The 12,668-nt window shown below is 27.5% G+C and overlaps 1 protein-coding gene across 1 annotated transcript in view; it reads left to right on the plus strand.

Moving 5' to 3' along the window:
- Positions 1–9,474, plus strand: part of LOC126894726 (uncharacterized) — a 13,717-nt gene extending 4,243 nt beyond the window's left edge. The window contains exons 4-6 of the mRNA XM_050665943.1: positions 1,130–1,314; positions 6,637–6,825; positions 9,439–9,474. Coding sequence (XP_050521900.1) covers positions 1,130–1,314; positions 6,637–6,825; positions 9,439–9,474 — 410 coding nt within the window. The remainder of the gene's footprint in view (positions 1–1,129; positions 1,315–6,636; positions 6,826–9,438) is intronic.
- The last annotated feature ends 3,194 nt before the right edge of the window (positions 9,475–12,668 follow it).

The following is a 12,668-nucleotide window of genomic DNA, read 5'->3' on the forward strand; positions in this document are numbered from 1 at the left end:
AGATCATTGATTATATTATTTCGTGGGACAGCTGATCACCAGCGTCTTGCTTTACTCTCCCCCTTGCTCACCCAACACGATAAATCGATGTCAATTGTCATCCGTGTATAGGTTATTGTCGTAAGTCAGTCAGTGAATTGTTTTTTGTGTCACTTTTTTTCTGTTGCACGCGCCTTCGCTTGAATGTTAAATTGTCCGGCCGTTGTACGCCATAGTTTATTATTACTTGTTTATTGTACCCTTGTGCTCAAAGTTAACGTGCTCTTACATGCCACTAGTAATTGGGCCCTGACCATAACTAAATATCTTCATTGCCGTAGTCTATTCTCATCTGCCATTATGTACCTAGATTTACACTCTGACTCGTCATACTCAGATTTTCGACACCATTACCACAAGATATCATACAGTCCATTCATCATTATCAACAACGTCATCTATTCAGCTGAGTTTATATTATTTTTTAATGTTATTTATTGTTTGTTTTAATTGAGTTTAACTATTTTGTTTTATGCCGCTTCGCCGACCATTAGTATTTAAGAGCCCTCCCGTTACCCCTTAAATTTAAGATACTCTCTGAGGAATTTCTAATATATGTGATTATTTGTTATTTAATTATTGTCTACTTTCGTTTACTTATTGGATGTATAGCTAACCGTCATCTCCTAGGTGACCCACTCCCGCATCAATAATTAACGATTTAAACAGGCTTAAGGTAAATCGGCATACTAGTGCGGTGCATAACTAGCCGTCCTACAGTCTAGCTGCCTCGTACAAAACACCTACTATGATACGTTTGTAAAATATCTCTCATGTGTTAAAAAATTGAGTTATCAAAATTACATGAAAGATATTGCAGACAACGGTATATAATATTTTGCGCACAATAGATTTGTCCATTTTGACAAAAACACTTAAAAAACACTTAATAAAAAAAATTTAAGTAAAAACAAAAAAAAATGTTTTTTGTTTCATAGAAATGTTTAATATTTAAAGTTCAATTAGTCGTAATGAAATTTTATTAGTAGTGTTCATTCATCGAATATATTACCCTAGCCTATTTTTTACNATCGAATATATTACCCTAGCCTATTTTTTACGACTTGTTTAAAATAATTTTCTATTTTAGGAGTGTATGCTGAATCGTCTGAAATAGCTGCGGCAGCTGAATATTTAAAAACATCAATATACGTATATACAGATGACAATGGATGGAATTTTTTTAACAAAGATGACGTTTTTGGAAATGATAATGGTGAAAAATGTATATACTTGATTAATAAAGTAGAACATTTTATGCCTGTAGTAGATACTGTGAGTAAAGTATTAACAAAATTAAATAATTGTTATAATTGTTTTATAAAATAAAAATACCCCAATATTAATTATCAATTTGTATTAATTTCCAATATTTTTTGAGATACGAACAAATAAAAAAAAACGTGGTTTTTGTATATAAAGACTCATAAAAATTGTTATGTTTTTAATTATTCAAATGTGCACATAAAACATTAAGTACAAAACTATTAATTTGAAAAATATTAATGCAATTTTGACCTTGCTACATAACTTTGAAATAGAAGTAAAAATGAACGTTGGTTGCCAACTTAACGTGAACAGTATTGTACACATAGGGTATGTTCTACAAATCCTGAAATGTATTCGATTACAATGAAACAATTTTTGGAATATTTTAGTTATTATAAAATATAATATAAAATTTGTATGTTTAAACTGTAACTTTAAAATCATATGAATTCATGAAATCTAAAAATTTACGTAACGAATTAATAAGGAAAATTATTATTATCAAATAAAAATTAAATTAACATATTGCTTAACTGTTTGAAAAGAATGACTTAGATTAACAGTACTATGAAAACATAATTTCAATAATATATCGAACATAAAAGTGAAATAAAAAGAGGGTAGTTAGTACATTTGTAAGCGTGGAGGAACAAAAACAATTACTTTAACAATTATATAAGGTGTTCAGTAAGTAAGGAAATGGGTTTTTATTATTCTCGTTGTAACAATTGACCTGTTTCCTTATTTACTGGACACTCTGTATATTATACGAGACTTTGGAATGAGTTAGCTAGCATTTTTAAGGTTTTTGGTATTATTTAATAATTTCTAAGAGTAATAATTAAAAAGATCTTAATAAATCTTTTAACTTTAATTTATTAAAATTAATCGAAATTTTTTTTTTAGGATGGTGAATACTTATCTCTTTTTTTTGCCAGTTGATATTAAATGGCAAGAATCAAAGTGTAATGAATTGAATCTTCCTTTTAAAATAGTATCTTCCAAAAATATGTTTAATAAATACCTATCATTTCCGAAAACAGTAATGATTAAAGCAGTCTATAACAAAACAGTAGACGGAAATTGTTTATTCAGTTCACTATCTTATTGGATAACTGGTTCATTTGAATTTGGTCAAAAATTACGTAACAAAATTATTAATGTAAATAATTTATACTTGATTTAATAATATAATATCATGTTATAATCATATTTATAGTTAAGTAATTTTTTTATGTTTCTAGCAATTTACAATAATTTTGAAATAATGACTGAGAAATATAAAATGTTCATGCACCATGTAAATGGGTCATTAATATGACATAATAACTGTAAATAACTAATGTTATTATCGTCGAGTATTAATTATAAGTCGATCGCGGCACCGCGCCTTTTATCTCTAGTTATTTTCCTTTTAGGCCAATCAACAAAGGAAAAATAGCGGAAAAAATGCCAAACCAATTTTTTTTTTTTAATTTAAATTAAGATATGTATAATGACATACTAAAAGTCCTCATTGATTGGAATTGAGCTTTTTTTTACAGCCTTGCAAAAGTTAAAAAATATAAGAATTTTTAATTTTCTCAAAAAATATTTAACTTACAATAAAATTATCTTCTATTTTTTCATTTAAACAAATATTTTTCGAGTTCCATTATATTTAATATGAGTACTAAAATTTACTTTATATTTTTTTTATTTTACGGTTACTTTATATCATGTTATACTTACATTTGACACAATGTTACAAAATACATATGTGTGTATGTATGAGTTTATTTATTTATAGTATCATGAAAGTGTTGTGTATATTTGTGCAAAAGAGCGGTGGTGTTGACGAAAATGTAAGACGCAAGTTTAAGTAAGGGTGGTTGAAGTGGATAGATGTGTCTGGTGTCTTATACGATAAAAGAATTCCAATGAGGCTGAAAGGTAAATAAATGTTGAAGAAAGAAGAGATAGAGGAAGATCAAAAAAGAGATTGAGGGATGTTATTGAATACGATATAAGGACAGGTGATGTGAGCGTAGATGATGTGAGAGATCGTGTCAAGTGGAAATTTAGGAAAATGGTGGCCCACCGCAAGTAGTTGGGATTAAGACGAAGAAAAAGAAAAAGACACCAGAATTCCGGGAATATACAATTTAGCGTTTGATTGGGTTAAAACAATATAGCGTCAAATCAATTACCTACTCTATTGGTTGTATCCTAATATACACTACACTTTAATGATACAATAAATAAATAAACTCACACATACACACATATGCATTTATAACATTGTGTCTAATGTAAGTATAACATGATAAAAAGTAACCATAAAATGGAAAAAATGAAAAATAAATTTTAGTACTCATATTAATGTAATGAAACTCGAAAAATATTTATTAATATTGTCTTTTAAACAACTTGTGTACTGTTAAAAATTATATGAGTGTCCTACACTCCGATTGCCCACACTGTGGCAGAGATCAGACTAGCTAGTCGATAAATGGAGAGACACTTTATAGAACGCTTATAATTAGTTGGAGTATTAACTATGATATTATTGTGTTAGTACTCTGTCCAGCCAGGATGTGGCGCTTCAATAAGTAATAGAACACAATGCAATCTAGTCGTGTAACCTTTTAGTATGCTTATATATATAAATGTAGATAAAAAGAAATAAATAAACACCAATATTTTATATGTGTTAGAATATTTATATCACCAAAAGTATTCGACCGAAAATAAGATGTATAATATTATCAGTAATTACGAAAGAGGGTAAAAATAGTGCAGATTTTATATAGAATTGTAACTAAGAATGAAACATAAACTCACACACATTCACTTTTTGTATCTTGGTTGAGAATTCCAGAGAGCCGTAGAGATGCAGAGATAGAATAGCAAGGCGTCCCAGTGTCCGCTAGAGGGATGTTCAGAAACCGTGCATAACCACCGTAAGAGAAGCGAAGACTTAAAGGAATCGCCGTAAGAGAACCACTGTAAGAGAACCACCCGAATTTTGGGGAAAATGGCCTTTTTATAGCCCGCAAAACTGGTTTAGCGATCTCTGGTGAGATTCTTGAAATATTTTTTGCTGTATTTGATTGGTTAATGTGATAGAATCTTTTACATGGGCGTTTTATGGAATGCGTAAGAGGATGGTTAAATCTTGTGTAAGGGTATTATTTTATTATTCATCTTATCCACGGGGAAACACTGATTTGGTGATATATTTTATTAAATATAAGTATTAATTATTACATGTATTAAAATGTGATACTACAGTAACTAGAGAAGATACGAAGACTAGAGAACGGGCATATAGGAGGGAGTATAGGTATAGCGTCAATCGTGGATAAGATGAGAAAAATAGACTTAGATGGTTTGATCATGTTACGAGGAGAGAAGAATCGGAAACTATAAGAACAGTTATAGAAATGAATGTTGAAGAAAGAAGAGATAAAGGAAGACCAAAAAAGATATTGAGAGATGTTATTGAATGCGATATGAGGACAGATGATGTGAGTGTAGATGATGTGGGAGATCGTGTCAAGTGGAAGTTTAGGATAAGGGTGGCCGACCCCAAGTAGTTGGAATTAAGGCGAAGAAAAAGAAAAATATTACCAGAAATTCCGATGGCAAATGACATAATATTATTGTTGTTTGGGAATGTACAATTTAGCGTTTGGTTGGGTTTAAACTATATAACGTCAAATCAATTACCTACTCTATCGGTTGNCTTACTTAAACTTGCGTCTTACATTTTCGTCAACACCACCGCTCTTTTGCACAAATATACACAACACTTTCATGATACTATAAATAAATAAACTCATACATACACACATATGTATTTTGTAACATTGTGTCAAATGTAAGTATAACATGATATAAAGTAACCGTAAAATGGAAAAANTGTATCTTAATATACACAACACTTTCATGATACTATAAATAAATAAACTCATACATACACACATATGTATTTTGTAACATTGTAACATATAAAATAAATTTTAGTACTCATATTAAATGCAATGGAACTCGAAAAATATTTGTTTAAATGAAAAAATATAAGATAATTTTATTGTAAGTTAAATATTTTTTGAGAAAATTAAAAAAGCTTAAAATTAAAAAAAATTTGGTTGGGAATTTTTTCCGCCATTCACCAAAATTATTCCTTCATTGATTGGCCTATTTTCTTCTATATATTTATTATTTATTTATCTGTCATTTGTATGTCATATTATATTATTAAATTTATTATTGTTAACATACCCAGTATAAGAAAAAAATTGTTTTTCTTATTGTCGTCATTCTTGTTATTCAGCAAATTTTGCCTTAGTTGGTTATTTTACTTTGTTTTGATTTTCGTCTCGCTAACGTATTATTATTGGAATAATATGATGAGCGGTTTACTTTATCTTAATCTAATATTTTCCTTTCCATCTCTTTATTTATTATTTATTAATTTATCATTTGTATGTCATATTAATTTTTTTTTCGGCTCGCTATAGTATTATTTTTTGAATAATATGATGAGCGGTTTATTTTATCTTAATAATTTCATTATTGTTTTGAAATCTAATAACCACAAAGTAATTATTAAAAATATTAAATTATTAAAGCGAATAAAATCTCGAGTTTTTTCTATTGTGGTAAAACCCTATTGCTACGTTCTTTTTGTGTGCACTAACTTTCCTGGTCATCTTTAACAGTACTATTATAAATATGTAATTTTTAGTCCACTTACGATACTTGTGACGTGGAGAATACATTCAATCTATTTGTATAAGTCCAACATAGTCTATAGAGTCAGTATTCGCTTTGTAATATAATTTCATCTATCAATTCCTAATTTTAAAATTAGTTGTTATGGTGTATACTGAATGTTTAATTTTTAAGTATTTATCTTATGGTCATTGCACTAGACCAGACCGACCATAAGCGCGCCTGGAATTAAGTGAATTTTATTTCCTTCATTTCGTGTACAAAAATAAACTCTTTCCCTTTCATTCTCTAATTATTCTCTTTTGTATATAAATAAATTTTTCCTCTGAGTTGGTCTGTGCGTCGATTAATCATGCTATAAGGACGTTCGTATATTAGATTGCCTACCCTTTTAAAATTTTAAGGCACTGAATATTTTGTTTTTTCTTAGTTTAGTTTAGTTTTAGTTGTTATAGAGGTGAGCAAGAACTGCCCATGAACTTAGACTTGTAGGTTCACTGTGCGTACCTCCTACCGAATTATATTAATACGGTTTCTTTATACAAGTGTTTCCACCGAAGTTACTTTCTTCTTAATATTAAATTTGTTTTCTATTTAATTGTTTTATAGACAAAACATTTGGCACCTATTGAAGAGAAGTCTGAAATAGCTGCGGCAGCAAAATATTTAAAAACACCAATATGCGTATACGCAGATGACGATGGATGGAAATTATTCAATAAAAATTTTGTTTTTGAAAATGAAAAATTTATATACTTGATTTATGATAAAGAGCAGTACACGCCTGTAATAAATGTAGTGAGTAAACTATTATAAAAATTACATTATTGTTATACTTGTTTTATAAAATAAAAATACTCAAGTATTAATTATCAATTTATTATTATATGATCACACATAATTTCGACACTGGCAGGGTTGGATTTAGGGGAGGGCTGAATGGACTGCAGCCCAGAGGCCCCCACAAATTTGGTATACATTGGTATCACAAATATGATAATAATTGTTATTTAATAAGTAAAAAATATATTTCCTTGTTTATGTATAAGGGGCCCCATAATGCATTCCGCCCAGGAGTCACCACATACCTAAGTCCGCTCCTGGACAGTGGGATCTAGAACAATAGACACACTTATATATACGCATTCACAAGAGTAAATGTGCTCCTATTATCTACTATCTATTTAAAAGTTTCGTTAAAAGTTAGTTTAATGTTTCCTACTATAGATTAAATATTACTTATGGATAATGAAAATTATTGTACAAATATAATGATATTTCATATTGAAAGGTTACAAAGAATAGATTATTTTTTGGCCTCGACGGAATTTTTCGTTACTTCCATGGCGATTAGAAAAATTTAAATCAGCAATCACCAACCAATTTTACGAAATATCGCAATGAGCAAGAGCAGGACCAAAATATGATTTAAAAAAAGATAAGAAAAAAAATATTTCAAGTTTTCAGATTATTTTATTAGTCATTAATAAACTAGGCAAAATTACTCTTATTAACCATGTAAAACTAAATATTAAGTATAGAAAATTGTAGACTTATAAATAAAATAAAGTTGATGATTGTTAAGTCATTGGCAACTGACGTATACCAAAATTTCATGATAAAGTTGACATTTTACCATGTTTAGATGAGATGACTTCACAAATACCATATATCCTAGAGGAAGATGATTTTTTAAAGCTAATAAAAAGAAAATACACGAGTCCGTTAAACGCGTCCAGGAACGCCCAAGAATAAGAGTTTATGATTTGGTTAAATGATATGGATTTTATTTAATAAAAAAAACAGTTAAGTTATGTCTAGTAATCGGCTTGGCTTAGCACAGTGATCTGTAAGAGAATTTTAGGCACTCATAAGTTCCATTTTGAATGTACTCATAATATTGAAAAAATTATGAAAACTCAATTCTAGTATATTGCTTAGAGAAAATATAAAATTTCAAGGTCACATGTTCATCCGGTCGTTATTTATAGCCATTTGAAGTATAGATTATATTACGGTTATTATAACACAAAAAAGGTCTTTCGTTGTCAACTTTTTTAACAAGTTAAATTTTTTTTTTTCGAAATTTTTATTTTATTTTATAAGTAAAGATCAAAGATGTTAAAAAAATTATTTTGAAAAAATTATTTTTTGACCAGAGTATTTTTTAAGTCATTTTTAAAATTAAAAGCGCTATACTAAAAAATACCCTGTTTTACGCATGTATCGGTGCATGGATATTGTAAAGTAAGTATTCTATATTTTAAAAATATAATTTTTTTTGCGGCAGACAAAAATAGCTGTGCATAGGACTAATAAGATTATCTTAATTTGTACATTTTTTATTTACAATTAGTTTTCATTTATTTCGATTTCTGACATTGAATAGTTTAAGTTATTTATTTCATCTTCGACGTTCGTTTCGGAAATGACAAATAAATTTAGCACATCGATAGAAAATTTATTTATATAATTTTTTTGAAAATAATTTCATTGATCATATGTATGAATCACTTGATACTAATATCAAATGCATCAAATCTTCATTGGTATTATACCTCGAACTTTTTCTAGTGTGGTAAAGTCTTATTTTTTTATAGTCTTTGTTTCTGGCTTGTATTACATGGTAAATTAAAGTTACATATATAATATAAAACTTAAGCTGTAAGTAATAATAATTTTTTTTACTAAATATACTAATTCAATATATTAAGAAAAGGCAATTCAAACAATGGAAACACATGCATTAATTTGCATTATTTGCTGACTCTCCTATTTTCTACAATTTTTGTTAACGTTGTCATGATTATAATAAAATGTTAAAGGTTTTACAACAGTTAACACTAGGCCAAAAATATAATTTGCAAATTAAAGGGATCAGAAAAAGTGTACAACCACAACTTTTACTTATGAGAATGCGACATAACCCTTTCCGTGCGACCGCCTAGCGTCAAACATGGCTACCACTATTCTAGCTGGCCATATGTCCTATGCTAACCAACTATTTGTTAAAAGTTAGGTCATCATTTGTAAGACACAACGGATTAGAGAACGTAATATTTTTGTTCATTAAATAAACAAAAGAAATATTAAATTTAAATGAAATTCTCTGTAAATCGTAAAGTTTAACTTTTTAAATCGTGTCCAGTTTTACATATTAAACATCTAATACAAGTATATTTCATTCATAAATATACTACTGAAACAAAAAATTAAATAATTTTATATCTATTATAAATCTGGCAGTTAGAGTGAAATGTACGAGGGTTAAAGGGCAAAATTTCATTGTGGTACGATTTAATTGAATTATCAGCGTTTTTAATTGTCCTTTAATTTAATTATTGTTTAATTTTATTACTTAAAATGTAGAACTTTGAATCAAACATGAAAATTTTGTATCAATTTTTACAGAATTGTTTAAGCATAACATCTGATTGTACATCTTAAGTATGTATAATGGTATTTATTTAATTATAACTAATAAATAAAACTGTTTTAGTTAATGATAATCTATGATTGTAATTATTCATGTTTAGTCTTCATTGTTATAAAAATAAATAAAAACTAATTAAATATATATTTTTTTGTAATTTTAATTTTTAAAAATTAATAATTTCTTTAGTCTTAAGCTTGTGCAAAAACTGCACATCGTCGGTTGAGTTTCAATCAATACTTTTATTGTTTTAACATATAACTTTTTGAATAAAATAACAGATTAAAAAAAAAAAATACAGCAATAATGAGTTTACAGCAGTTACGTACCTAAGAAGATATGTTGCGAGCGAGTTAGGAGATGGTTTATTATCATTTTGTAGGATCAAAAATCCTAGCTTGTTAGGTCAACTTTTGGTACTTTATATGCATGATTGTGCAATAAATTTAAAATATCCCTTACTTTAGACGTTGTGTTATTATATGTGGATCACCTTACATACAAGATGTCCATGATTCAAATTCGAAACTATCCTTCTACGAATATAGTTCTAAGTATCCTAGTTAGCACTCTTCTAAGTTTTTATTTATATAGTCTAATACGTACCCTACTGAGTACCTTCTAAGTAACCTATTACTAGGGTCAGGACCTCATGAATTTATAAAAGTTATTTGGACCACTTCTTAGACACCTAACTAGATGGAAATTTGTTCAGGTGAAACTTTTTTACAAAGGGTCTGGAAAAAAAGATTATGTCTCATCACGGTTAGCCGTTACGAACAGATTTCATTGTTATATTATACGTTTGTCGAATATAAAAATTTTAACCGTATACCTAACAAAACAACAGAATCCGTTCGTAGTTCGTTTCTTGTAAATTATTATAAATTAATTAGTAATTATATTATTTACTTGTAAATAATTATGCAAATTTATTGTTTAAAAAAATATGTTAAAGTTTTTTGGTTTTAATCATTAAGAATTAGGCTTTGAGGCAGCACGTTTATGGGCTGAAAGATTTCCTAATCGTAGGATTCCTGATAGACGGTCTTTTGAGAATACTGTACGACGTTTAAGGGAAACAGGAATTTATCATGTATTTCTCATTATTAAAATGAATTTAATTAAATAATAACTTAAATTTTAATATACTTTTTTGTGAAAAATAATTACGATCGTAGATTATCCGTCTATTGTTTAGAATGTGTTACAACGACTCTTCTTCTGTCATTTTGTTTTTAATGTTATTAGGTATATTAATTAAAAAAAAAAAATTTGACCTCTGGACTTGTCTTCATAGTGAAAATGACTGCCGTATGCAAAAATATGCTATTTTTGTGTTAAAATTCTGGGTTTTATATTTTATTTTATTTTAAAATACCTGATTTGAAGTCGAGAAAAATAACTTTGAAATTTGAACTAGCTTAAATAGCCAATTTTTTTAGCCGACGGTAGCGACGTACGGTTGCCGAGTTGGTAAAACTTGTGTTTTACACGCTTGGGGTACAGGGTTCCAACCCGCGAGTGGCAATGAATTTCTTCTTAATTTTTTTTAAGTTAGAATAAATTTTCAACTGCTTTGATTATTATCTCATTTAGATTCAATAACTTTAATAAAGATCAAGGATCCCATCACTGAAGTCGTCACTCGCGAGAAGAAATTTTGTATTCATATTAAAATTATTTTACTATATTTTAAGTTTTAGCTTCGATGCAAAGCTGAGAAGATATTTTTTTTGTGACTATCATTTATTTTCTCTGCTCAAACTTGACCTACTTTTTTCAACGATACGTCAAATGACTACAATTCGTATCTAGTTGAAGATATTACCCTCAAAAATTGAAAAAAAATTATAATTTATCAATTAAACAGTTAGTTATTACATGTTCTCCATAAAGACAATTAAAATCATTAATTTTTAATGTTTTCAAAATATTTATTAACGAATGAAGTTTGATATAATTTTACTTTGTAATTTAATATTTTTTTTACTCTATTTGTGTGTGCTACTACTAGACTATAATATTACAAATTTTTTGGTAACATGTTGCTATATATATAATTTCTAAAAAAAATTATTGTTAGTTTCTCCTGAATTAATAATGGATTTTTACAATTATAATCAAATTTTATTATATGCTCAATTGTGTAAATCTTTTTAACAACTTTGTTTTAATTAAGTTATGAATATTTCAATTGCAGAATCTTTTCAAACACCAAAAGTTACTAGGAAATTATTACTATAACTTCTATTTAAGTGTTCTATTAAGATAAAAATGCAAAAAAATATTGAGCTTTTCAGATAAATTTACAATAAATAGTAATTATAAAATTTCCTGACTGCACATTAATCTTAAAAATACTATTGTTTTAATTTTCATAAAAATTTTTTTTTTATGATGCCAATTTCAAACTTGCCAATTGAGCTAAAAGTTATGGTAAAACAAATTATTTTTTTTTATTATAAATATTTACAAAAATCAACTTAATGATTAAAAAAATAGGTTAAATATGTAATTTTCATTATTTTAAAATATTAAAAATCAAAATCAGTATTAATTTAAAACAATTTTATTTTGTTCTTAATTATTTTTTTTTATATGTAAATTCTTATTTTTTAATAATATTAAAACTTAGAAGTGATAGAAAAAGTCTAATTGCACATTTGAAAACATCGCGAAAAGTTGATTTAGAAAAGTATATTTTTGCTTCTGATGAAAGTTTCTTGTAGTCCAGTGCATTTATTCATAAGTAACAAAAATTTTTATTAAAAAGTATTGCATCAATCTCTTTAAGCTTTTATACACGTTAAAAGTAAAGGAATATACAACTACTTAATTATTTTTATAATTTCTCCGTATAAATTGCAATAATAGAATATTGAATATCACTTTCATACTAAATTTAATAACTATAATTAGTATTTATTCATGCATTATATTTTAAAATCAAAGAAATACTAATCAGGATATAATTAAAGACATAAGAGTTGATGATGCTTTTGGAATAATCCACCAATTTCTCTAAATGAAACACTATCTACAGATTTGTATCGAAGCGTTTCTTATGATAGTGATCACTGTGAGATATCATCTATACTTATCCCATCTATGCCTCGTCCACAATGTGCCTCGACCTCACTGTTCTACCGTTTTTTTTTACTTTAAGATGCTATAACTTTTTAAAAACTTTATGAATCAATACAAT

Source organism: Daktulosphaira vitifoliae, unplaced genomic scaffold (assembly GCF_025091365.1).
Source record: "Daktulosphaira vitifoliae isolate Bord-2020 unplaced genomic scaffold, ASM2509136v1 Scaffold_1, whole genome shotgun sequence".
In the NCBI taxonomy this organism is placed as follows: Eukaryota; Metazoa; Arthropoda; class Insecta; order Hemiptera; family Phylloxeridae; genus Daktulosphaira; species Daktulosphaira vitifoliae.